Genomic DNA, 27,278 nt, shown 5'->3' on the forward strand with positions numbered 1-27,278 from the left:
CTATTGTATGGATGCCATCCGCTTGGGTGGTAATGTATGGATCAAAATACCTCTACGCTCTGGTAAGTGGGAGTTGTGAGAGCATGACCGTCCAACCGTCGGTCTAGGGGAAAGTAGTTGTGGTTGCTCACATACTTACATGTTCAATCATGTATCTATGAGAGTATTTAAGTGTGGGTATCTCTGTCGGGTAGCTGTGATACTAGGGTATATACATCGGGGGATGTATGTATGAAAGTATTTAGTTTACTGCTTACTTTACATGCCTTTTTGGGAAATTATTGGGCTAAAATGAAATTTGCTGTAGGTACACTAACAACGTATCATGCTAGATCGACTAGCTACTGTATACGAGAGAACGTATGTATGCCACCATATATTTTGCTAGCCTTTAAATTTTTCTAGGTTTGTGAGGGCGTACGGATCATGCATGCATCATGTTCAAGCATACATGGCATTCTTGCATTACTCCCTCCTTTAAAATTTGATGGTCTCGACCAATTAAATTTCGTATCCCTTAAATGATTCTCCCCTTACGTTGCAACTTTTTGCTACAGATAGCGCGCACGAAATGCACCGCTCGCAAGTCCACCGGAGGCAGGGCACCTCATCACCAGTTAGCTCCTCGTGGGCCCTGTCCTGAGCCTACTGAGGAGGAAAGGCTAAGGGCAGAGCTGGCCTGGGTGACTGCTGAGAGGAGTGCAGCTCAGCAGCGTTTGGAGCAAGTAACGCAGGAACGGGATCATGAGACCCTGGAGGTTCAGAAGTTGACAGTTGCTCACCGCAACTGTGAACGTATGTTGATTCACGTGCTAAACCAGCGAAATGAAGCCTAGAACGAAGAGAATGCGTTGAGAGCGTGATAGGTTGAGCTAGAGCAGCAGTTGGTAGCTGCAGAAGAGTACAATGACCATCTCCATGAGGAGGTTCACCTGTTACACAATCAGCTTCACCCTCTCCTACCCCTGATGATGAGGATGAGATGGGCTCTGGTGTCATCATGGCTGAAGATGATGATGACATTGAGGTTAATGGACCTAAGGACGTTCCATCTGAAGAGGAGGAAGATGAGGAGTTAGAACCTGCTAGTGATGAAGATGGAGGAGAGATCTTCGACACTGACTCTGAGGATGATGCGTAGTTTAGCTTACTACTTAGCTAATGTGCTAGAGCTAGTCTTTTGTTGATCCTCATGCATGAACGAGTAGCTTTGTAATAAGTTAATCGTTGGGATGTAATATTGAACACTATGTTATCTTTGATGTAAGTTTGGAACCTCTATGGCTTGGATGTAACCTATCAAATGTGCTATGCTCCACGTATGTGAGCCTTTGATAAATTCCGTCTATGCGGTCTATAGATCTCGTTGTTGGTTAAGTTCATCGCATTAATGTGTCAATTGATGCGCTTGATGAGTTGTGTGATTGTGATGGATGATTATGCCTCTATTGATTGTATAAATTCATTCTCTCCAATAGAATCAGTTTGGCATAATTATACAATTCATCTACAAAATTTTTCACATCGTTAGTGCTCATTGGCTATACATTTTGCAGATGGCTTATAATCTTCGTTGCGGTCGTAGCCTTGGAGATGAGGAACAACCACCTCCTCCACCATCGCCCACACTAGCTGAGCTAATACAGACAGTCATCGAAAGCCAGCGCATGCTAGCTGAGGCTATGCACTAACTAGCTAACCGCGATGATCGACATGTCCGCCAGGGACCAGAGCCAAACCAGTATAGCAGCTTTAAGAACTTCATGGACACAAAGCCTCCTATCTTTAGAGAGGCAGAAGAACCATTACAAGCTGATGAATGGTTGAGTACGATAGAGCAAAGGTTTGGATTGCTCCGATTGACAGAAGGTATGAAGGCCTCGTATGTAGGACACCAGCTCTAAGGCCCTACAGGCATCTAGTGGAACCATCATAGGACCACCTTCCCTGCAAATGTCGAGGTGGTTTGGGACTAGTTCTAGGAAGCTTTCAGGGGACATTTTATCCCTCCTGGTCTCATGGCAATTAAGCATACCGAGTTCATGAAGCTAACTCAAGGCAACAAGAGTCTTAATGAATACCTCTAGGCATTTAACAACCTAGCGAGGTATGCTCCTGAGTTCGTTGATACTGATGCCAAAAAGATAGCTAGTTTCAAGAGGGGACTTTCCCCTAAACTAATGAAGTCTATGGGCAACTGTAAGTGTGTCACCTTCAATGAGTTTATTAGTGACACCCTGACTCAGGAGAATAATGATAAGGTATATGCTGCTTCCAAGACCCGTAAAAAACTTTGAGGCAGGTGCTTCTTAGTCTAAGGCACTAGTGGTATCCAAAACCTAATATCGTCCACCCAATGCTAATGTCTGGTACCACCCACCTTAGAAGAAGAATCAAGCTAAAACTGGTTTCTGCAAGGGGTACACGGTTTCCTTGCCAAAGAATACCTCTGGGCAAGGCAGCTCCAATGTCCCACCAGCTAATAGGCCATGCTAGAACTATAACAAGCCTGGTCACTGGGCTAGTAATTGTCCCTATCCCCCCAAGCAGAATGCTCAGGGAAACGTTCGTCAGGGGCATGTTCACTACACTACTGTGGAGGAAATTCCTGCTGGTGAAGTGGTCACCGCTGGTAAGTTTCTTGTTAATGATCACCCTATAGTTGTGCTCTTTGATTCGGGTGCTTCACATTCCTTTGTGAGTTCTACTTTTGCATCTAAGCATAAGATGAATGTGATTACAATTGTCAAGGGGGGATATTGTATTAGTGCTGCTAGAAATAATATCATGACTAACCAAGTAGTTAAAGATGTAAAGATTGAGATTGGGGATCGAGAGTTCCTTGCAGATCTTGTAGTTCTATCGGGGGTAGGAATCGATGTAATCCTAGGGATGAAGTGGATGAGCGGGAATGGAGTGTTGATCAATACATCAACCCGTGTGGTAATGTTGAGAGATCCTATGGATAAGAAGGGTTTTCTAGTGCAGTTGTCTCATGATATCGCTATCCACAATACAGCCAATGCTACCCTAGCCAAAGCCATTGAGGATATACCGGTTGTCTGTGAGTTTCCAGATGTCTTCCCTGATGACTTTCCTGGATTACCTCCGGACCGTGAAGTAGAATTCAAGATAGAACTCATTCCAGGTATGGCTCCTATTTCTCAAAGGCCCTATAGAATGCCGCCCAATGAGTTGGTTGAGCTGAAGATTCAGTTGAATGAGCTATTAAAAAAAGTTTGATTCAGCCTAGTTCTTCTCCTTGGGGTTGTTCGGCTATCTTTGTGAAGAAGAAGGACGAGTCTCTACGCATGTGCGTGGATTATCGCCCTCTTAATGCTATTACTATCAAGAACAAATATCCTCTCCCTCGCATCGATATTCTGTTTGATCAACTCTCCAAAGCTAAGGTATTCTCCAAGATCGATTTGAGGTCTGGCTACCATCAGATCAAAATTCATCCTGAAGATATACCTAAGACAGCTTTCTCTACTCGTTATGGCTTGTTCGAATATCTTGTCATGTCCTTTGGGTTGACAAATGCTCCGACACACTTTATGTACCTAATGAATTCGGTATTCATACCGGAATTGGACAAGTTCGTCGTCGTGTTCATTGATTATATCCTTGTATATTCTTAGAATGAAGAAGAGCATGCTGAACATCTGAGAATTGTTTTAACTCGATTATGTGACAACCAGCTTTATGCTAAGTTCAGCAAGTGTGAATTCTGGTTGAACAAGGTACCTTTTCTAGGTCATGTGTTATCTGGAGATGGAATTTTGGTTGACCCTACTAAGGTGCAAGAAGTCCTAGAGTGGAAGGCACCTACTACGGTCATAGAAGTCCAAAGTTTCCTGGGTTTGGCTGGCTATTATCGTCGATTCATCCTAGATTTCTCAAAAATCACCTAGCCCATGACTCGACTACTTCAAAAGGATGAGAAATTTGTGTGGACCCCAAAGTGTGAAGAGGCTTTCCACACTTTGCGGACCTTACTAACTTCTGCTCCTGTATTGGCACAACCTGATATCGAGAAGCCTTTTGATGTCTATTGTGATGCATGTGGCACTAGTTTGGGGTGTGTTCTTATGCAGGAGGGCCGAGTCATTGCTTATGCTTCGCGCCAGCTTCAAAAGCATGAAATCAATTATCCTACCCATTACTTAGAGCTAGCCATGGTTGTTCATGCCCTGAAGATTTGGAGACATTACTTGCTAGGTAATGTGTGCAACATCTATACTGACCATAAAAGTCTCAAGTACATCTTTACTCAACCCGAGTTGAACATGCGTCAACAACGATGGTCAGAATTAATCAAAGACTACAACCTTCAAGTGCACTACCATCCTGGCAAGGCAAATGTGGTTGCTGATGCCTTAAGCAGAAAGGCCCATTGCAATTCCTTAGTTAGTGAAGACTTTCATCTAGCACACCTCCTTCATCCTATAGTACTCCACAATATTACTGTGGATTGCACTCTTAGAAGTTGAATTATCGAACTCCAGAAGACTAATGTGGGTGTGTTTCACATCAAGCGAAAGATGAAAGAGTAGGAGACCAAGCACTTTAGGGTCGATGACAAAGGAATTCTCTGGTTTGATGATAGGCTTGTAGTACCCAAGGACAAAGAACTTAGAAATCAAATTATGGCTGAAGCCCATTCTTCTAGATTGTCCATCCATCCTGGTAGCAGTAAAATGTATCAAGATCTCAAGCTGTATTATTGGTGGACCAAGGTAAAGAAGGAAATCACAGCCTATGTGGCAAGGTGTGATAACTATTGCAGAGTCAAGGCTATTCACATGAAGCCCGGGTTATTGCAGCCACTCTCTATTCCTGGCTGGAAGTGGGAAGAAATTGTTATGGATTTCATTGTTGGGTTACCTACTACCAAAAAGGGTTGTGATTCCATCTGGGTTATCATAGATCGTCTAACCAAATCCGCTCACTTTATTCCGGTCAAATCTACATATCACCCTCACAATTATGCTGATATTTAATTTCAACAAGTGGTATGTCTCCATGGTGTACCCAAATCCATTGTTTTACATAGAGGACCGCAATTCACGGCTCGCTTTTGGGAATGCTTACATCAGAATCTTGGCACTCATCTAATCCGTAGTTCTACCTATCATCCACAAACATCAGGACAGACTGAGCGTGTTAATCAAATTCTTGAAGACATGCTTAGAGCTTGTATTATCTCTTGCAAAGGCTCTTGGGAGGAATAGTTGCCTCTTGCTGAATTCTCTTATAACAACAGTTATCAAGAGAGTATCAAGATGGCTCCTTTTGAAGCGCTATATGGCCGCAAGTGTAGGACTCCTTTAAACTGGGTGGAACCCAGAGAAAGAAGATTCTATGGTATTGATTTTGTAAAAGAAGCCGAAGAGCAAGTCCAAACTATACAGAAGAATATGACTACCGCTCAAGCTAGACAAAAGTGCTATGCTGATAAGAGAAGAAAACCTATTGAGTTGGAAGTAGGTGACCATGTTTATCTAAAGGTATCCCCTATGAGAGGAGTAAAATGTTTTGGAATCAAAAGGAAGCTTGAGCCTCGATATGTTGGACCTTACCAAATTATCGAGAAAAGTGGAAGAGTAGCCTATAAACTCGATCTATCATGTGAAATGGGAGCTATATTCCCGGTATTCCATGTGTCTCAGCTGAAGAAGTGTCTTCGTATTCCCGAGGAAAGAGTAGCAACGAGGAGAATCGAATTGAAATCTAATCTTTCTTATGAGGAGAAGCCCATGTAGGTTCTGGATACTCAAGAAAGGGTGACTCATAGGCGAGTAGTTAAGTTATACAAGGTAGTTTGGAGTAATCATAGTGATCGGGATGCAACATGGGAGCGGGAGGATTATCTAAAGGAAAATCATCCAACTTTCTATACTAAATGGTACGCTTTCCAAATCTCGGGACAAGATTTTTCTAAGGGGGGAGGGCTATAACACCCTAGGTGTTTTGCTCCCACAAAATTGCATTTCATTTCATAAACATGTGCATCATCTACCTCATCATGTTAGTGTTACTAAAACATGTATATGCAACATTCTCAATTATGTTTGTTTCATACTTGATTGCTTATGAATGGTAGTTAGTGCAACATGTGGATGCAACATGATTTTCTCATACCTTAAAACATGGCAACATGGCAGTGTAATATGACAAGTTTAAAATTGCAACAAAGTCATGAAACATGGATTTGCAACATTAGGGTAATTTGAGTGTTTTGTTGTTTTATCACATGTGATACTTAGAAGTTGGTGTAGCACTTGTGTAGAGTGGTTAATTATGGTCTAATACACCTTAACTACACTTAGGGTAATTGATGGGACATTGTTCATGTGGACCAAAATGACTAAACTGCCCTCTAGGTGGAGGTTTGACTTAGGATGACCCATAGAGTGACTCTGTTTGACTGATTAAAAAGTCCAACCTAGAGACCTTGCATGGATTTGCACCCTTTACCAAAGTTGTAGCCAATTTATCAAGGAACAAAAGTCTGAATATGACCATCTCATGAAAATGGCTAGAACATGCTCAAACAGGGCCCACAAGTCAGGTTTCCCTGCTAATTTCAGACTTAGAAAAATTTTCTAAGTCCTAATGCAGTTTCAGTTTGATTGAGCCAACTTTGGCTTGATACAACTCATAATCCATGGTGAATTAGCTGTTGGTGTTTCAAGCATTGTTGGAGCCCTATCTGAACTCTACAACTTTCATGTACGTTTCTTCCACTAACTCGTCATGGTTTAAGAGATCAAACGTCATCAAGTCTCACTATCAGTCGTCACCATCAAATACTGAATCGAAATTTCAGATCACTACAGTGACCCAACCGTTTAGAAGATCACCGCCGCATGGCGCCACCTGTCGCCGATCGCCTGAATGTGCAGCCACGCGCCGCGGGCGTGCTGGCATGGCCGGCCACGACGTGAACCCCCCACACGCCTGTCAATCAGCTCGCCAGTCCAATTTCCATTTCCTCAGCTTCCTCCACTCGCCCATAGCTCCACAGCAACAGCCGCAGTAACTCCGACGAGCTCGTGCTTGCTCGCTGCCGCAAAAATGCGAACTACGTCTTCACCACAGCTCTGTCGTGTTCTCCTCTACCTCCTCCACCTCTCAGCCGTGCCGATTGGGTCTTGGTAAGGGCGCATTTGCCATTTCCACCACCGCCACCATGATGGGGTCTCACCGGAGTTGGTGCTCCATGCGGCCAACTACCACCAAGGCTTTCCCGTCCCCTTTTCTTTGCTTGGGTAGCATGGTAGTGACCTCCTGAAGCTCGTACGAGCTTAGCCGTGCCCTACGGGGCTGGACCTCGCCAGAGCACCGTCGAACCACGCCACCGTCTGCCATGCACGCTGTCGTCCTTGCTAGGGTTCGATAGAGGTTGAAGTGAGGGCATGGATGAGTGTGCATCATTGTGGGGAGCACGCCGGTGCCATTGGTTTCGCCGAAGGAGTCACCGTCGGCGAGCTACCGCCGTCGCTTTTCTTCCCTCCCCTGTCTATCTCTCTCTGACTAGCGGGGCCCGCTTGTCAGCAGCCGCGCGCAGGCGGGAGCCGACCTTGGGCCGCGCTGGCGCGCGCGTCGCGGGCCGCAATGGCTTTTCGGGCCGGCCCAGTAGTGGATAGGGTTTCCATTTTGTTTTGTTTTATTCTTTTTCACAGATTTGGGTACAGATTCAAAAATGTATATCTCTTGGTTGGTAGATCCAAATGATGTGGTTCTAATTTTGTTGAGTCCCGGGTAATGTCTAGTTTATACTAAAAATATAATTTATGCCATGTTCTGTTATAAAAAATGGAGTTGCTAATTATCTCTTTTAATCATGTGGGAAATAAGGGTAATTATATCTTTTTCTGTGTAGCTCCAAATGGCATGAAATTTTTATGGTGTACTGCTCATATCATGAATAGCTTGTAGTTAAATTTCCATACACTTTGGACACTGTATGTAGGAGTTAGGTAATTCTCTTGTTTGCATGGATGGATCTTGTGTGAATTTTCATAATTTTTCTATAGATCCAGTAAAGGTAAAATTTGGTGAGTGCTATTCTTATGCTAGAATGATACTAGGAAAAAAATGTGAAATCTGTTGCTTGACACTTTTCAATAGGGTTTCCTAATTATGCTAGAAATAGACCTGTCATCTGTTATTTTTGATACAACAAGTTCTTTTTGTCCAATTGCTTTGAAATTTTTAAGGTAGTCTATGTGAAGCATGAGGTAGCTACTGTAATTTTTGTAGATTTTTCTATATAGTTTTACTATATGTTGCTTTAATCACCTAATTAACTAAATAAATTAGAAAAGGACATTAAATAATTTATTTAGAAGTTGGCACTATACTTTCTGATGTTCCTCTGGTATGCACAACAAGTTGGTAAACTTGGTTTGGTCTAATTATGCTTTTGCATCATCACTAAATATTTAATTTAGTAAACCTACCATTTCTGGACAGATTCTATATTTACTTGAATTCAATTTGATTAATGTAAGAATCATGCTTTGATGTTTATAAATGATTGGTAGAGAATTTCATAAGCTTTCCAGAATATCCTTTTGCAAGTCATTTGAATTTGTAGAACTCTTGTTGTGATTGAATTAAGGAACTGCTCGTTTGCATATGAAACCTTAACGTTTGATTTAAGTATGCCTTTACTATTCCTAAGCTTGTGGTAATGTTCCTAGGTGTTAGGCCTTTAACTAAAGATGAGCATCTTTATCTTAGGTTATGCAAGTTAGGTAAGTTGATCTTGTTCTTCAAGTTAAGTTAGATACATGTTTTAAAGTGATTTGAATAGAGCTATTCTTAATCGGTAAACGAGTGTCCAGTGATGTTTTCGTTAAACACTTACTATGATCCAATCATCATGAGCATCATGTCATTCCTTATGCATCCATAATATTTATCTTATGCATCGGCATGTAATAGGTGTACCGGAATGAGTGACACTGCTGGAATTCGAGGAACCGAGCGGGGAGCAGTAGTAGCCAACACCGGAGGTTTAGGAGGTGCAGCCCTCAGGAGAAGTGCCAGATGAGGTCGCCGTTGAGTGCACGGATCACCGTCCTTGCAACTTTGTGAAAGGCATGCCCCGGAGCATATTAAGCCTCTTAACTTCTGAAATGCAATTAAAGTATTATTGTTACATATATATTGTTGCATTAAGTTTAGGTGTTGGATGCAAACACTTGCTGCATTAGTTATCCAATCCTTGTCCTGATATTGATACCCTGAATCCTATGTAGCTCAGGCTCATGTAGTGCTTAGCCCTGCTTAAACACGGTAGAAGTCAGGTGATTTCCTGTCACATGTGAGCTATAGGGATATACATATGGCACAGTTGGCTATATTTGCTATCGTGGAAAAGAACCTGTCTTAATTTGAATTGAAGACTGGGTAGAGGCTTGTTGGATTGTAGTGACTCCATCTGTGTCGCTTAAGGACCGAATCTTGGAGCCTTTCCTGTTCATGTTGAACGCATGCCTCTCTCTTAGTTGGCCGGGTCTAGAGACCTACCACGAAGCCGAGTAGCTCACCTCAGGCTGGGAGTCGATAAGTATAAAGTACGCCTCGGAAGGGAGCCATAGGCGTGAGTCCAAGGGTAGGTGGTTTAAAAGTCCTGATCGTCTTGGCAGAAGGGTAATCCCTACGAGTGCTGGCGCTGATCGAACTCGCAAATTTGGTTCCTGAGTTGTACCAAAGATGACCCACGGCTACCCTTGCAAAGTATGCCAGTGTGAGAGTTAGGAATACCCCCTCAGCTAAGTTGTAATTCGATTCGAGTCGCCGTCTCTCACCGGTTAGTGAGAACTTGACGGGCTTATCTCTAAAGTAGATACACTAAATAACATAATGGTTCAGGAATGATGATATGATGATGACAGCCTTATTATACCTGCTATGGTTAATATTGATTGCTCCTAATAAGTGAGTGCTCGAGTACAGGTGTAAATCTAGTGGACAGGTAAATGATGATAAACTTGATGCGAAGTTTAAATTAGTCACTATATTCATAAGCTCTTTTATGCAACTGTGTCCAGCTAGCCCACCTCATAAGCCTTGCATGACCCTTGGTGTCCTTTATTTCTGGTTTTGATGGGTAAGTCTAGCTGAGTACCTTCGCGTACTCAGGGTTTATCTCCCACCTGTTGCAGATGACCAGTTCTACTTTGGTTGCTACAAGTATTGCCTTCTCCCGGTTGGGGATGAAGACTAGACCGTTGGGCGCGGTCTCTCCTAGTTCTCGTACCTGAAGATGCTTTTGGTGGGACATGACTAAGATCTGGCAATGTATTTGAAACTATGAAGTTATGTACTAAACTATGTTGCTTCCGCAAATTTGAACTTGGTTTGTAATATTTTATTTGAACTCTGATGGATGTAATCTGGATGCCACTTGTGAAATGTTGTAACGAATGATGTGTTGTGTTGAATCACTATGGTCTTGGTTTGTATGTCGAGAGTTGTTTGAAATCCTTCGTGATTTCCGGACTACCAGGATTATGGGAGCTTAAGTACAGGAATTTAATCACTTTGGTGATTGTTTTTGTACTTACGTTCTTATAATTTGGTCGGTTCTGTTACAGTTTAGCATCAGGTCATGGTGACGTGGGGCACAGGTGTTGGTCCAGAGAGGACTAGATACAGGGGCGTGTCCGGTCGACCACACCGGATACGTTTGGTCGCAGTTATGCGGCTCTGGGAGCTCTCTAGACTCGATCAGACGCTACCCCTCCTGTGTCCAATCACTTCGCTGCAGTGTGTCCGATGCGTCATGTTAGAGCGTGTCAGAGAGGGCCATTGGGCAGTAATGGCTACTTCATTTGAATGGGACACATGATGATCAAGTAGTGACCAGACGCAGCGACCGGACGCATCTAGTTGCCACACCGGACGCGTCCGGTGCACACGACCTGAGCGTCCGATCGTCCTAAAATCTACCTAGTGAAGGGGTAATGGCTATTTTAGCCCATGGGGCTATAAATAGAAGTGTTGGTTGGCTTTTGGCCAAGAGCTAAGCACCCTTGAGCCTTGGTGGCATGTGTAGGTGTGCTTGGAAGCCCTCCAACTCACTTGAGCTTGACAGTGTTCATCCGATCAAGTGAGTGAGCGATTCTAGTGCGATTGTATCATGAGGTTGCATCGAGTGGCACTAGGTGATCGAGTTGCAAGCCGGTGATGCTTGTTACTCTTGGAGGTTGCCACCTCCTAGACACCTTGGTGGTGGTCTCTGTTGAAGCACGCAAAAAAGATTGTGCGGTGCTCCGGAGAAGTGATTGTGAGGGGGATTGTGCTCACCCCACGGGAGCCACGAAGAGCAACTCTAATAAAGCGAGACAGGAAGGGCGACAAGTGGTCCAGCCAGGTCAAGTGCTAGAGCTTGTGGTAAGCACTCCACGTGGGAGAGTGTGACTTGCGGGTCACCACTAGCAAGAGGACCGACGGCAACCTTGGAGCTTGTCTCAACAGGGACTAGCATGTGAACCTCGGGATAAAAATCATCGTGTCATCCTTGTATTCCCGTTGGTTTGCATCCTCGTTACACAAGCTTGTATTTACTTCATTTACATTGTGCTTGTGTAGTTGCTCTTGTAATTAGTTAGCTTGTGTAGCTTGCTAGTTACCTTCTTACTTGGGTAGCATAGAAGTAGCTCCCTTGTGTGACTAATTCAGTTTGAGTAACCTTGTTAGTCACATTGCTTAGTTTGTGCAGCTAAGAAATTTGTGCTCTATAATTTGGCTTCTGTAGCCTTGTTATTGAACATTGCTAGTGAGCTTAGGTGGCTTTGTGCTTTTGCTTACTAGCATGTGTAGGAGCTCCCTCGTTGCTTGAAGTACTAGTGGCATAGGTTTGTGTGACCTTGCTTCTAGAATTGGTTAGGTAAGCTCTAGCTCGCCCAGCACCTTTATTGCCTAATTAGGATCTTTATAAGGTGCTTGTGAACTTCTATAGAGAGGTGTAGTCTTGGTTAGACTGATTGTTTTAATTTCGCATTTGTTTCGGTTAGTCGGTGCGATTAAATTTAGAAAGGACTATTCACCCCCCTCTCTAGTCTGCCATCTTGACCCTACACCTATCCGGTGCCCTCTCACCTCTAGGGATGCTCTCTGGAATATTATGACGGTGGCACCACCACCCCCATGGCGGTGCCCTGTCTGATGCCAGCCTGAGCACCCTAGCCTCTGGATAAAAGGGGCGGTGACCAAGGCGATGCACACAGCCCTATCTGCTCCCACCAGAGCTGTATACCTCCAATTCGATCGCCGTTTCAAATCGCTTTCCAACTTTCGATGATCTTAGGCTTCCTCTGAGCTACCTAGCGCTAGATTTAACAAATGTGCACCACATTCTTCTCACTAGACACGCCTAGGTCAAGCTACCCATCCATGCCCCCTTTATAGTACGGCCAAAGAAAAAAAAAGTCCTAAAACTAATCTAAGTGTCTCTCAGCGCCAATCGACACTTAGAGCTAGTCTGTCCTTAACCTTGTCGTCCATTCTCTGAAAACCAAAACGATTTCCATCGATAGGGGCATGAAAACCATAATTGCCCAATCAATCACCATTACCATGACCTAACTTTAATTGCCTCTGCAAAACACACTTTAGTCACAGTAATCTTGTGTAGTCATTAATCACCAAAACCCAACTAGGGACCTAGATGCTTTCAACAGTCCTATACTCTCTAATTTCAAGTTGTATGTCATTTAGTGTTGTCTTAAGTCAAATTTTACTAACTTGGATTAAATTTATAAAATATACTAACAGCTATAATAACAAATAAATGTACTATGAGACATTTTATGTGGATTTAATAAACTATTTTTATGTTGTAGGTGTTCTTGGTTTATTATACTATAAACGATGCCAAGCTTAGAGATGTTTGACTGTAAGACAAAATTAAAATGGCCCATAGGTCCTCGAAGGGGAGTAAATTACGGCTATAGCTATTCTCAAAGAAAAATTACAGTTATAGCTAAAAATGTGAGTATCACAGTTTTAAAAACATATAGCCATGCAGTTAGGTGTTTTTGAAGAATTGTATAAATTAGTTGTTCAAGACCATACAACTCTCTAAGTGAAAAAATACATTAATTCAATATACACTGTTACAGATCTCACATTCACTATCGGTCCCATCATTGCCTAAGAAACCGATATTGATAGTGCCTTCCGGCACATCACTATCGACATTGATAGACCTATACGACCATGGTCTAGACGCCCTGTTCCACCAGGGTCTGGAGCCTACGCCGCAACAACACCCAACTAGGGTTGGGTACCAGACCCATGAGCCATGGTCCGGCCTCCCAAAACCCTGGGTCCGGAGCACCTAAGACACCTCCTTTCAATTTGTTTCTTCAACCCTTGCTTCCAAGTGCTAACCCCAAAGCGTTCCACCACTTGTGCACGTGTGTTAGCATTTTTTCAAAGCATTTTTAAGGGTTAAGTTAGTTCACACTAGGTCCTAATGCATACACATGAATGCCATGACCTAGTGGCACTTGATAACCGCTTTAACCATGATTTCCTCTCTTTATAGTATGGCTATCTATCCTAAACTCAATCACACCCTCTCTGGTGTCTTGATTGGTGAAACAAAAAATGGCCCTATTCATATAACCTTTGCCTCGAGCCCATTTTTGTTTTTCTCTTTCTTCTTTTCCAAGTTGGAGCACTTGATCCGTCTTTTGGCTATCTCTATCACCATGAGTGCCATCATCTAGCTCCACCACTTGGAGTGTACCAACCTATCTCATATCACTTAGAGCAAAGGGTTAGTACACTAAGTTGTATCAATTATCCAAAACCAAACTAGGGCTTTCAACTGTGCGAATGATGAGGTGAGTCCTAGCACTCTATCCATCTTGATCGTTCATTGGGCACCTTGGTCAAATGTGTGAAAGGTTGGTGCATGAGTCACCCCTTACAAACCTATCGGTTGTATCATTGTATGGGTGTTGGCCTCATGTGCATGTGGCCAAAGTTGTGCACCTCTACAGGGTTATGAATCAATTTGAATTGTCACATGCTCAGTTATGAACGCTCTTGTTGGTTGGCTCAATGTCGAGTTTTAGAATGTAGCAATGCAAGATTGAGCTTGTGTCTTATGCCTTGTTTAAATTAGAGATTGTACAATGTTAAGTCTTTTGCTTTCTCTTACTTATGAAAATATCAATGCTCCTATATGCATTTGGAATTAACCATGCCTTATGCACGAATCCATAGGAGTTTTGGAGGAAAATTACTAAAATGAGGTTGGACCCTAGGGAAACTTCCTTTGTGTCTATCTCTCCTTTTGGATTTTTCTATTTTTCCTCAGTAACTTTCATGCATTTTGAATTTATGTAGGATTTGTAAAAATCATATAGCTCCTATACCGCTTTTCCTATTCCTACATTTTGAAAATCTTGTGTTCCAAACAGACCTATAGACATGCTTTGGAATAGAGGAAAAACATAGAATTTTGAAAAATTTTAGTTCCTACAGAAAATTTCCATCGAGGACCTATACATAGAACAAAGAAATGTTTCATAACAACACAAGATAAGCCTTTTGCGACTTTTGCATGACACAGTTTAATCGGTGGAAACTCACACTTCCACATGGTCTCCAAGGTGAACCATGCATATTGAGGCATGTTAAATAAACATTTAGGCCCCGTTCATTTGGCTGAAATTGACTGAAAAATATTGTTTTGACTGAATTGTTATGAGAGAAAAATACTATTTTGGTTGAAAAAAGAAGCTAAACAAGCCGGGCCGGATTGTAAGGTAAGCCGAACGGGGCCTTAGTTGGTACATTAAAAATCACCAGCTGTGACTTTTGTGCAACGTTCTAAGATAAATTCCTAGTGCTTTAGTACAATGTTTCTCTAACTAAAAAAAGGATACAAGACATATTTTGTTGTATTTAGTAACCATGACCTGGATCCAAAGTCCCAGATACAAATATACTGTCCTAGCTTTCACACTCACACTCTCACCTATTTCCAGCTCTACTCCAGTTTGCCGGGAAACGAGAGAGAGCGAAAGAGCGAGAGAGAGGGCCAAATCCACATTAAAAAAATTCTAGTACTGGTACCACCGGATGAGATGAGCCGGAGACAGGGTGATTAGTTCCAACGCATTTTCCGTGCGGGCCGGCCGGCCTGACCCACTGACCCGCCGCACCGTCGTCCCCGCTAGCCGCTGGCCGCTGGCCCTTGCGGCGCGCGTTACAAGTAGCGGCAGTGGAGTTACAGCCAGCCAAAAGTTACCTACAGCCCACTCCCAACGGGCGCAAGAACCACTCACTCACTCCCCAGAGGCGTGACTGACTGAAACTAAACTCTAGTGCGTTGAGAGCGGAGCAGAGGAGGGCGAACCATGGGCGAGGTAACGACTGCGGCTTCTTGGCACCGATGCTCTGACTCTGGGAGAGGTGCGGGAAGATCTTGATGTGCTTCGTTTTGTGTGTGCGTTGGTGCAGGAGGAGAAGGCGAAGGAGGCGGCGGCCCCGGCGGACAAGGCCAAGGAGGCGGAGGAGAAGAAGGACGCGGGGGGAGGAGGGGAGGAGAAGAAGGAGGAGGCCCCGCCTCTTCCGCCGCTGCCGCCGGAGGAGATGGTCATGCGGGTCTTCATGCACTGCGAGGGCTGTGCGCGCAAGGTCAAGAAGATTCTCAAGGGATTTGATGGTAATAGATTTACCTCTTCTCTTTTCTGCTGTGCTTTGTGCCGTTGTGTTCCTGGTATACTGTTTAGTTTTTTGAACAGGAAGTGTTCTTGATAGTTGGCATACTATTAGCTCTTCTTCCATGGTTACAAAAATCATGTTGAAATCTGCACATTTTGTTTGTTTGGTTTGTTTCCCCAGGTTTTATTTGAAATCTGGTTCCGTTTTCTGAACTATGGAGTGATTTCCACCGGTACTTTTGAAAAAAGGGCAAACTTTTGTGGTTTTTCTGGTCATTTGAAATGTAACCAAGTACGTATTTGTGTACTGCATCGCTTTAAGGGAATGTTTAAGGCGCCTCTTTCGTAAGGTGCGAGTTTCAAAATTTTCTCCTTTTTTTTAATCTACTGCTCGTTCTCTTTGTACTTGTGCATTATCATAGTACATACTTGGCAAAGCGGGGCGCCACTTCTCTTCCCATGATTTCTATGATATTGCCTTTGGAGTTCAGTCAAACTTTGGAGAGCAATTTTTAAGCGAAACCATGTGGGTGTTTTAGTTACATTTGAAAACGTTAGGTGGGCAAATGCTTGCTTGGAGGAGACAACTCAGTCGCACGTGTATTCTGTGCTAGTGGTGAAACAAGATCCCAGCAGCCTTAACGCCCAATCAGATATCTCATAATGCAAACCACTGCAGTTTAGTATATGCCTCTCTGCGCAGCATATTTTCAAAATAAGTTCAGGTTGCCTTAACAAAGATGTAACCCCTCTGTCTGTCATCAGATGATGATGACGGATTATGGTAAAGATTCTGGGTATGCCATAAGTTTAACTAATTATTGTATTCTCAGCTCGGAAACTGAAGTTCCACGAGTTTTTCTGAAATTTGTATGCTCTCTTTCTGCAATTGTTCCAAACTTTCTATTTCTTTTCCTGCAAATGTGCGAGTCTTTGAATTGAGTTCCAGAATCTGAATACTGGTCTTATGATGTGCAGGTGTTGAAGATGTTATTACAGATACAAAGGCACACAAGGTGGTCGTTAAGGGGAAAAAGGCAGCTGCTGACCCAATGAAGGTAGTGGAACGCGTGCAGAAGAAGACAGGCCGCAAGGTAGAGCTTCTCTCGCCAATGCCACCGCCCAAAGAAGAGAAGAAGGAAGAGGAGAAAAAGGAAGAACATGAGCCACCAAAACCCGAGAAGAAAGAGGAGGTGAATTCTCCTTACCTAGATTCTTGAACTGCATTGCCATTTTTACTTCCAATTATGTGACATCAATTTTACGTGCATTGTGTACTGCTATTGTTTCTACGATTTGGGACTGAGACTTTGATGTTTTGTTTTGTTTTGTACTAAAGCCCACGGTGCTCGCTGTGGTGCTCAAGGTGCATATGCATTGTGAGGCCTGTGCGCAAGTGATCAAGAAGAGAATCCTCAAGATGAAAGGTACAAATTTGTTGCCACATCTCCCTTGTATGATCCATCATGACGTAGCTTTCCATTAGTTCACTAAAGTCTTCTTGTGATGGATGATGTTTTATATTTTATATTTTAGCAAGATACATCAAACTTCAATGATTACACCAGTCAAGATTCATAGTCTGTCTGTGAAACTTGATAACTGTGTGCTGTTGCAATTTGTGCTTGATACGAGATATACTCGATCTTCTCTCCTTGTATTCGACTGAGACTCTGAGAGGTACACTGAACATGTAGTTAACATGTCACAAAAACTACAAATAGATTTACGTTAAGTTCACTAACTTAACTTTTTTGACAAAAAAAATGTCTTTAAATACGAACAGTGCAAATTATGCTGTATATTGTCAATTAACTATTATTTCAGTTTAGGGAATGTCAAGTCTGAGGCATACATCTGCTTCTCAAGTATTCATCAATTAGTTTGTAATGTGGCTTTGCAGGAGTGCAGTCTATAGAGGCAGACCTGAAGGCTTCTCAAGTCACTGTGAAGGGTGTGTTCGAGGAGGCCAAGCTGGCTGATTATGTGTATAGGTGCACTGGCAAGCACGCTGCTATCGTCAAGTCTGAGCCGGTTGCAGCTGAGAATGTTGATGATGGAAATGCCAAGGACGACAAGAAGGCAGCCGAAGGTGGGGAGGATAAGAAGGATGATGGCAAGGAGGAAAAGAAAGATGGTGGAGATGTCAGTGGAGACGAGAAAGAAGCGGATAAGAAGAAGGATGATGGCAATGCTGGTGATGAAGAAAAAGATAAAGATCCTGGCGCCATTGCTAACATGTATATGCACTACCCAAGGTTCAATCATCCGAGCGGATACGGTTATGCCTACCAGTACCCGCCTCAGCTCTTCAGCGACGAGAACCCAAATGCCTGTTCTCTGATGTGAGAAAGCCAGAACCAAGTGATCTTAAGCGCAAAAATAAGAGGGGATTGAGTTATCCCCTGATTTTGGAGGCTAAGGAAGTCTAGAACTTTTCTTTTCTAAGGTTGAACTTCTATCTGGTACAAAGTAAACTCTGGGCTGGTTTGTGGACATCATATTGTGTAAGCTACTGGTTAGTAGGATTTTGTGTTGTACCTTTCACCTTTGGCTTTTATTTTTGTACAAAGATGTATTATATATGCTAGTTTTGAAATAGTTTGCTGCGAGCCTGTAGTCTGTTGTCCGGAATATACGTAACTTTCTCAGTTAACATTGCCAGTGCCGTCGTAAAAATCCATATTCTTGGTATTCTTTTCTAACTATATGCTGTTGGAGGAACATAAAGCAGGTTCATTTTCTTGTTTTGTTTCCGTCTGCCTAGTTCAGCGGCATTTTTTCAACAGAGGCCACTTGTCAGCATTCATTCCCCAGTTGGCAATGACACTTATTATGTCAAGGGCGTGGTGATCTAGGGTAGCTGGCCCTCGACTACGGAGCTCGTACTTCCAGTAGCGAGGTTTTGCCCCTCGGCTGGCTGGGCTTCGTTGGAGAGGAAAGAGAGAGAGATTAGATGGAAATAATCTTGCTTATCCTTCCTGGTTCAGATTACAGGCATATATGGCCAGAGGCCCAACTCATGGGAGACAAAAGCTCTTCTTAATTCTAGGAACTGAAAATAGAAAACCAATCTAAACTTTCCTATCTATCCACTCGTGGTGGATTCAGCCTGGGCCTGAGCCACGCACGCCGCGCGTTCAGCGTCCCTGCGCACATCGCGGGTGCGCCTGCGCCTGTAGGCTTGGCCCCACATGACATCTCTCTCCCCCTCGAGGTCCAGCTCGTCCTCGAGCTGAAAGTCTGGATACCGCTCACGGAAGTCGTCGAGGTCCTCCCAGGTGGCAGATGTAGCTGGCTCACCGTGCCACTAAACAAGAACTTGACGCACGCCACGAGCCAAGCGAGCCCTGTCGACACGCACTGGTTCAGGAGCTACGGCACCATGGTGGGTGGCCGGCAGTGGAGGGGGCGCGGCTGGGGGTGTCCCAATGAACTTCTTGAGCACGCCCACATGGAACACGTCGTGGAGGCGGGCGCCCGGGGGCAACTCCAAGCGGACAGCCACTGCATTGATGACTTCGAGGACGCGGTAGGGCCCCACGAAGCGAGGCTTGAGCTTCCCGGAAGTAGTCCGAGGCAGCGATGCCGCGGCCCGCTGTCGAAGACGAAGAAGAGCCCAATCACCCACTTGGTAAGACATCGGTCGATGCTGCTGGTCATAGTGGCGCTTCTGGGACATCTGGGCCTGCTCCAAGCGATAGCGAACGTCGGATAGGAAAGCCTCCCAGGCTTCCGTGTCCTGCGCGACCGCGGCAACCCGTGTTTCACCAGGCTCGTAAGAGCGAATGGTGGGCAGATCACGGCCATACACCACACGAAACGGCATGTCCCGCAGCGACGACTGGTACGTCGTGTTGTAGACGTACTCGGCCCACGGCAGCCACCGGAGCCATTGGCGCGGACGGTAGCCGGTGAAGCAGCGCAGGTACATCACGATGACGCGGTTGGCGGCCTCTGTCTGGCCGTCTGACTGGGGTTGGAACGCTGATGACATGTGCAGCCGAGTGCCCATGAGGCGCATGAGCTCGCGCCAAAACGTCGAGGTGAACACCGGGTCACGGTCGGACACCATGGACTGCGGCATGCCATGGAGGCGGATGATGTCGGTGAAGAAAGCCTGCGCCACGGACTCGGCGGTGTATGGGTACGCCAGCGGGATGAAGTGGCAGTACTTGCTGAAGCGATCGACCACCGAGAGGATGACCGACTTCCCATTCACCTTTGGTAGAGCTTCAATGAAGTCGAGGCCGATGTCTGCCCAGACAACAGTGGGGATGGGGAGCGGCAGAAGGAGGCCCGCTGGATGCAGGTGTTCGGACTTGTACCGCTGGCAAGTAGCACATGCCCGCACGAAGTCCTAAACAAGGCGCCGCATGTTGGGGAAGTGGAAATCACAGTGGAGTCGGTGGACCGTGCACTGGATGCCCTCGTGCCCATCCGCGTGGACGGCGACCATGATTTCCTGCAAAAGAGGCGAGGCTGGTGGAATGTAGAGGCGCCCATCATAGGTGACCATGTCGTCGAGGATCGCCCACGGAGCGGCGCGCGTGCCTGCGTGGATGTCATCGTGGATGGCGACTAGGGCCGGGTCCGTGGCCTGGGCGTGACGGAGGCGGTCGATGAAGTCGAAGCGGGGAGCCAAAATCGCCAGGATGGCGCCCTCATCGGTGTCGCGTTGAGAGAGAGAGAGAGCGTCAGCCACCGTGTTTGTCACTCCAGACTTGTACTCGACGGAGAAGTCGAAGCCGAGCAACTTGCCCACCCAATGGTGCTGCGGGATTGTGGCGAGGCGCTGGTCGAGGAGGTACTTGAGGCTGTAGTGATCAGTCTTGATGAGGAAGCGACGACCCCACAAGTACGGCCGCCAGTGTCGCACGGTGTGAACGAGCCCGATGAGCTCCTGCTCATATGCGGCGAGGGAGCGGTGGCGTGGTGCGACCGGCTGGCTAAAGAAGGCGATCGGATGACCGGCCTGAATGAGCACTGCGTCGAAGCCGTAGGTGGACGTGTCACACTCCACCACGAAGGGGTTGGTGAAGTCCGGCAAGGCCAGCACAGGGGCTGACGTCACCACCCTTTTGAGTGCGTTGAAAGCAGCCGCTGCGTCGTTGTTCCACATGAACCCCTCCTTCTTTAGGAGAGCTGTGAGAGGTGCGACAATGGCTCTGTAGTTGTGGACGAACTTCCTATAGTAGCCCGCCAAGCCAAGGAAACCACGCATAGCACGTGCTGAACGAGGCTGAGGCTAGTCATGGATGGCCTGAACCTTGCCCAGATCCATGGCCACACCGGCCGCGGAGATGATGTGGCCGAGGTAGGAGACTGAGTCGACGCCGAACGAGCACTTAGAGCGCTTGACGAAGAGGCAGTGCCCGTGAAGAGTGTCGAGGACGACGCGCAGGTGGCGCAGATGGTTCGCCCAGGATGTACTGTAGATCAAAATGTCGTCAAAGAAGACAAGCACAAACCGGCGGAGGTAGGCGCGCAGGACGTCGTTCATGAGGGCCTGGAATGTGGCAGGGGCGTTGCAGAGCCCAAACGGCATGACCAGGAACTCATAGAGGCCGTCATGCGTGCGGAACGCGGTCTTGGCGACGTCCTTCGACTTCATGCGAACCTGGTGGTAGCCGGAGCGGAGGTCGAGCTTGGTGAAGAAGCGGGCGCCGTGGAGCTCATCCAGGAGCTCGTTGACCACCGGAATAGGAAATGCATCCTTGACAGTGATGGCGTTCAGCGCGCGGTAGTCGACGCAGAACCGCCACGACCCATCGGCCTTCTTGACGAGGAGGACCGGCGACGAGAATGCTGAAGAGCTGCGTCGAATGAGCCCTTGGGCCATCATAGCCGCACACTGATGCTCCAATTCATCCTTGTGCAGGACTGGATAGCGGTAGGGTCGGACGGCACCGGTGGCACCCCCGGCACCAGGGTGATGCTATGGTCGCGGCTGCGTAGGGGCGGCAAGCCCTAGGGCTCGGTGAAGACGTCTCCGTACGCGCCCAAGAGCTCCTCCAGAAGCGTGCTGCTGGGCGAAGTTGTGCTCACAGCCGCTGCCTTGGGCCCAGCCAATCCCTGCCAACAGAAGCTGCGGCCCTAGTGTTGGAAGGAGACTGAGCAGTGGCTGAAGTCCCAGACGATGGGGCCCAGTGCGGCAGCCACTTGGTGCCCAGCACCACGTCGTAGGCAGCTAGGGGCATAACGAACAGGTCCCCAGGGAACGTATCGCCCCCAACAGACAGCGGTGCGTTGCGGATGACGCCCAAGCAGTTAACTCGCTCGCCGTTGGCGACCATGGCCGTGAGGCGTGGTCGGCGCTGGAGAGGGAGACCGGATCGGTGCACAGCCACTTTGGAGATGAAGTTGTGGGTGCTGCCAGAATCGAGGAGGGCCACGAGGGATGCTGGCCCGAGCGTCACCGTGATCTGCATCGTGTCGGAGAAGGTGACCCCGGCGATAGCCTGGAGGGAGAATACGGGCGCATCCTCAGTCGCTGCGTCCTCCGCATCGTCCTCCTCTTCAACACCCTCGAGAAGGAAGAGCCTCTTGCACACGCGGTTATGACCGCGTGTGAACTTCTCGTCGCAATTATAACAGAGGCCGAGGCGACGGCGCTCCTCATGCTCCGCTTGGGAGAGCCGTTTGATGGGGCGCCCCTCCACTGTGATCAGCGCCGGCGGGGGAGCCTTGGCTCCAGGCGGTGCTGGCAGGGCCAAACGTGGTGGAGGCGCCAGCAAAAGCCCCCGAGGCACGGGCTTGGGCGCCTGCGGAACATACAGCTCGCAGAGCTCAAACTGCCTGGCCAGACTCATGGCAGTCGCCAATGTTTGCGGGTTCTGGATCCGCACGTCGATGCTGAGTGGCGGTTGAAGGCCGCCCGTAAACAACTGGACCCGTTGCGCCTCGTCGAGGTGACCAGCGCGGGGAAGGAGAGCCTGAAACCGGTCCTGGTACTCCTCGACCATGCCCGCGCGGCGGCACTCGGCCAACTCGGCCAGAGGGGCAGAGCGCAGCGGCGGCCCGTAGCGCAGGTTGAGCAGCTCCGTGAAGCGCCGCCAAGACGGCATGCCCTCGTCGTGCTGCACTTGCATGTACCACAATTGGGCGGCATCCTCCAGATTGTAGGAGGCCATCTAGGTCTTCTCCTCTTCCATGATACGCTGCTGATGGAAGAACGAGTTGCAGCGATTGATGAAAATCAGCGGATCGGACTTGCCATCGTAGCGCGGAAAATCCATCCGATAGTGCTTCGGTGGCCGGTCTTGATGGTGCTCCCCGGATCCCGACCGAGGCCCGGAGGACGCCGAGCTGCCCGACGTCGCGGTTTCCAGGCGCCTGATGGCCTGGGAATTGGCCTCCACGGTTGTCTGGAGGGTCTGGATGGCGTTCACCAAGGTGTCCAGGGAGGTCTGCAGGGAGGCGTTGTTGGTGGCGTCGTCTCCCATGGCGGCGGCGGTGGCGGCTGCGGCAGTTGGCGGTGGTGGGCTTTGCGAGGAATGAACAGGCGAGGAACGGCCGGATCGTGATACGTGGTGATCTAGGGTAGCTGGCCCTCGACTACGGAGCTCGTAATCTCGTGCCGTGTCTTCCAGTAGTGAGGTTTTGCCCCTCGGCTGGCTGGGCTTCGTTGGAGAGGAAAGAGAGAGAGATTAGATGCAAATAATCTTGCTTATCCTTCCTGGTTCAGATTACAGGCATATATGGCCAGAGGCCCAACTCACGGGAGACAAAAGCTCTCCTTAATTCTAGGAACTGAAAATAGAAAACCAATCTAGCCTTTCCTATCTATCCACTCGTGGTGGATTCAGCCTGGGCCTGAGCCACGCGCGCCGCGCGTTCAGCGTCCCTGCGCACATCACGGGGCTTGGCCCCACATGACATATCATGTCTGTGACTCTGTTTGTTGTGGAACTGTGAAAATTGATCCCCGTTGTTGCAAAGGCTAGCTGCAATTTTGAAGTCTCATGTTATCTGTTTTTTTAGAAAAAAAAAAGAAATCTCCTGTTTTTTGTCTGATGAAGTAACATGAATATAGGAGGGCCACTGCCCACTGGTGCTCTGTGCGGTCAGGGTTCAAAGGCAGAAGAGAAGCGCTTCTCATGTGCATGGGTCCATCAATCCACCCACCCATCCAGCTCCTGAGCACCATCATGGCTACAAACGCAGAGCACATAGCACCGGTCGATCCCTTTCACCTTTGTTCGTTTTTTTAGACCAGCTTCATGTTAGCATCTGCTCAAACAAGTGATGGTCAGTCAGATTCAGTCAGCAGCCATGTGTGGCGTGGGTGCTGTAAACGGCTTCCCTCTGAACCCCAGTCGAAAAGCATGCAGTAGCATTGGCATTGCTGTGAACATCAAGCAGCTGCAGCTCAACACTGTGGCCATGTTTTTGCCTGGACGGTGAAACAGGCAAGGATGCAGTGACTTGAGTCTGCAGCCATGCCATGACATGCCCATCTGGTGTATGTGGTAGCATCAAAGTCTCGTGATCCCACCCGCTCTACTGCTCCGCACTCAATGCGCCTATAGTGTGGCGTGTCCACCGTACCCCATCCGGCCAGAATTACATGGGCAGGTCGAAGTACTTGGCTGTTAAGTAAAAGTGTAGGACTGTGTTGAGCCTTATCAGCCATGTTCCTAGAGGATATAGGGACAGAAAACGTGGAACCACACTGATATGATAATTTTTGAAGATTTTTTGCAGGAATATTGATGTTCCTGAAACGAGAAATATGGTCATGTTCCACGGTCTCAGCTGCTGCTGCTACGGGAATATAGATGTTCCCCAAACAAGAAATATGGTCAACAGGAGGTGAGTATGTTATACTGTTATACTATATTAGTAGTATTAAGTCCACTAATTTTATCTGTTTTAATAGGATTTTAGTGTTACTAATTAAGGCTTCTAACAGACTATATATGCGAGATGCACTAAAAAAGATAAATTATACAATATTGTCATATAAATCACAAAAGATCTAGTTATCGATATCACAATTGGATCTATTTTGTTTTCTAAAAAACTTCTAACATCTACCACTATGAAAAAACAACATAAAGTAACCCCCGAACTCTACGTCTAAATTACTCACCTATGACATTATAAAACATAATCTAAAGTGGCCTCCTAGATTTATATAAAAACTATCCCCTCTGACATTATGATAGATAATTTAAGTAACCCTTAAATTTGCAGCAAAAATACTATTTCTATCATTGCTAAAAATAAACTAAAAGATGCCCCAAATCTCCATTTAATTATCTAACATATGCTATTATTGAAAATATTTAAATATTCTAGGTTATGCCTATATATGTTTCTAGATTACCCAATTCTATTGTTATTAATATATTAAAACTATTTAAAAGAAGGATTGGTCCCAATCATTCATGGATACTCGATCAGCCCAACTACAACCACCCAAGGGTGTTGCACTTTAGCAACCTATACACCACCTCAAATGGTTCGTTGAGATCTTGTGGAGTGCGATCAACCTAGCCACAAGGGCTCTCATCCTGCATGCAATTAAAGAACAAGCAAGAATAAATAGAAGAAGCACTGAATTTCTCGATTAATATGTATGTTTCAATCTATAGGCACAATATGGTGGGGTTCCAAGGACAAGTAGGTGGGCAGTCTTACAGACACTCACATTTTAAGGTGAAGTAGCAATGGATAAATCGAAATCAACAAAACCTGATCTGTTCTTGGTGTCTCTAGATCCTATAAGTAGATGGGAGGATGACCATTGGGTGTTGGGGTCATGCTCCGACGCTAGGACGTACGTGTCTTTCATAGACCCAACTTGATACATGTCTCATTGGGCCAAAATATGGTGACGCAACGCCATGTGCAAAAACATATTCGACATTAAGACGAGAATTGCCTCTGAGTCTAATAATATACAAGCATGAGGCCTGATCCTTTTCAAAGTAGACTTGACAAGCTTTCTATGAAGTCTTATTAGAACAACCAAATCAAAATTCGTATGAAGACGTGGTGACCATTCATAAGTCAGTGTTGTCCTGCAGTCCAAAACCAGGCTACATGACTCCTCTTCCTTTTATTTCTTCTCCATCGTTTCTAAGCAAAACAAGAGTGCATATGTTTCAGTTGTCTAAATAAATAGGACACAAGCTACACTACTAAAAATATCCACTTCTATGACAAAAATCTTAATGACGAATCTAAAACCGTCAGAGAAGAGCGCTTTTTATGACGAATATTTCTGTTTCGTCATAGATCAGTGGTGACGATCCTGTAAACCTCCCTTTCTTTGACGAAATCAGACATCGTCACAAAAAACATCATAGAAGAGCATAGGGTTTCATCACAGATCACTCGCGCGACTCATCTGTGATGATCTTGTTTAAAAGTGTGACGAACAGGGCTTCGTCATTGAACTAATTACACATTTGTGATGAACAATATTCGATCTGTAACGAATAACGCTTCGTCATAGATCTCCACATGGTAGTTTCTCCATCCGATGTGCACCTATGGGACCTGCAGTTACTCATCCATGACACTTGCAATTCATCATAAAAGTCTCCGCTCGATCATTTCTCCATGCGATGTGTACCTGTGGGACCCTTCTCCATCTGACATGTATCTGTGGGACCTACAATTACTCATCTATGATGCTTGCAATTCATCATAAAAGTCTTCGCTCGGTCCTTTCTCCATCCGACGTGTACCTGTGGGACCCTTCAACATCCGACCTGTGGGACCTGATGGCTTACGTGTCACGTGTACCTATAGGACCATTCTCCATCTCCATCTGACTTGTGGGACTCGATGACCCATCTCCATCTGACCTGTGGGGCCCAACGGCTTGCGTGTCACTTGATGCTTGCAATTCGTCATAAAAGTCCCCGCTCGGTCCTTCTGCATCCGACTTGTGGGACCTGACAGCTTATGTGTCACGTGTACCTGTGGGACCTTTCTCCATCTCCATCCGACCTGTGGGACCTGACGATTACCTGTGGGACTGTTCTCCATCTCCATCCGACTTGTGGAACCCGATGGCCCATCTCCATCCGACCTGTGGGACCCGACGGCTTGCGTGTCACTTGACCCTTGCAATTTGTCATAAAAGTCTTCGCTCGGTCCTTCTGCATCCAACCTATGGGACCCGATGGCTTACGTGCCACTTGTACCTATGTGACCTTTCTCCATCTTCATACGATCTATGGGACTCGACGGTTTGTGTGTCACTTGTACCATGTGTGCCATCAGGGAGTCTTTACCATTGCGCTAGATGCCTGGCTGTGCTGACATCTCTTTGGAGTTGTTATAGTATACTATTGGCTATGTGGATGCCCTATAGGTTGACCTAAATTGGATATATCCCCTACAAGTGGAAACAAATCTATGCTCGCTGAACTTGCGGTGGTGGTGGCGATGGCGGAGGCGGAGGATCCCTGGTCTACTGTGGTGGCTCAGGCGTCCTTTTGGTGGCATGGCGGGGCTCTCCTGGTGGAGCGTGGCAGCATTGGTGTCCGCGTGATTAGGTGTGTGCCTCGACAGAGGTGGCTTGTAGCCGAGCCGTGCCAATTCGTAGAACAAAGGTAT

At 46.4% G+C, this 27,278-nt stretch overlaps 2 protein-coding genes across 2 annotated transcripts; one reads left to right on the forward strand and one right to left on the reverse strand.

Moving 5' to 3' along the window:
• The first annotated feature begins 15,254 nt into the window (after positions 1-15,254).
• On the forward strand, positions 15,255-18,363 carry LOC136463391 (heavy metal-associated isoprenylated plant protein 7-like). Its single transcript, XM_066462392.1, has 5 exons — positions 15,255-15,404; positions 15,499-15,703; positions 16,680-16,894; positions 17,041-17,128; positions 17,605-18,363. Exons 1-5 carry the CDS (start codon positions 15,396-15,398, stop codon positions 18,048-18,050), a joined length of 963 nt encoding a protein of 320 aa, XP_066318489.1. The 5' UTR covers positions 15,255-15,395; the 3' UTR covers positions 18,051-18,363.
• Positions 18,364-20,949: 2,586 nt separating this feature from the next.
• On the reverse strand, positions 20,950-22,834 carry LOC136465628 (uncharacterized). Its single transcript, XM_066464287.1, has 2 exons — positions 21,785-22,834; positions 20,950-21,639 (listed from the first exon to the last, which is right to left on the reverse strand). Exons 1-2 carry the CDS (start codon positions 22,832-22,834, stop codon positions 20,950-20,952), a joined length of 1,740 nt encoding a protein of 579 aa, XP_066320384.1.
• Between the last annotated feature and the right edge of the window lie 4,444 nt (positions 22,835-27,278).

Source organism: Miscanthus floridulus, chromosome 7, assembly GCF_019320115.1.
Source record: "Miscanthus floridulus cultivar M001 chromosome 7, ASM1932011v1, whole genome shotgun sequence".
NCBI lineage: Eukaryota > Viridiplantae > Streptophyta > Magnoliopsida > Poales > Poaceae > Miscanthus > Miscanthus floridulus.

Bases quoted from the DNA above. Each gene is read 5' to 3' on its own strand.
- LOC136463391 (XM_066462392.1), top strand. The intron at 15,704-16,679 runs GTAATAGATTTA...TATGATGTGCAG, and splicing joins GATTCTCAAGGGATTTGATG to GTGTTGAAGATGTTATTACA. The intron at 17,129-17,604 runs GTACAAATTTGT...GTGGCTTTGCAG, and splicing joins GAGAATCCTCAAGATGAAAG to GAGTGCAGTCTATAGAGGCA.
- LOC136465628 (XM_066464287.1), bottom strand. From the start codon at position 22,834: ATGGCCTCCTACAATCTGGAGGATGCCGCCCAATTGTGGTACATGCAA. The intron at 21,640-21,784 runs GTTGGCAGGGAT...CCGCGACCATAG, and splicing joins ACACTAGGGCCGCAGCTTCT to CATCACCCTGGTGCCGGGGG.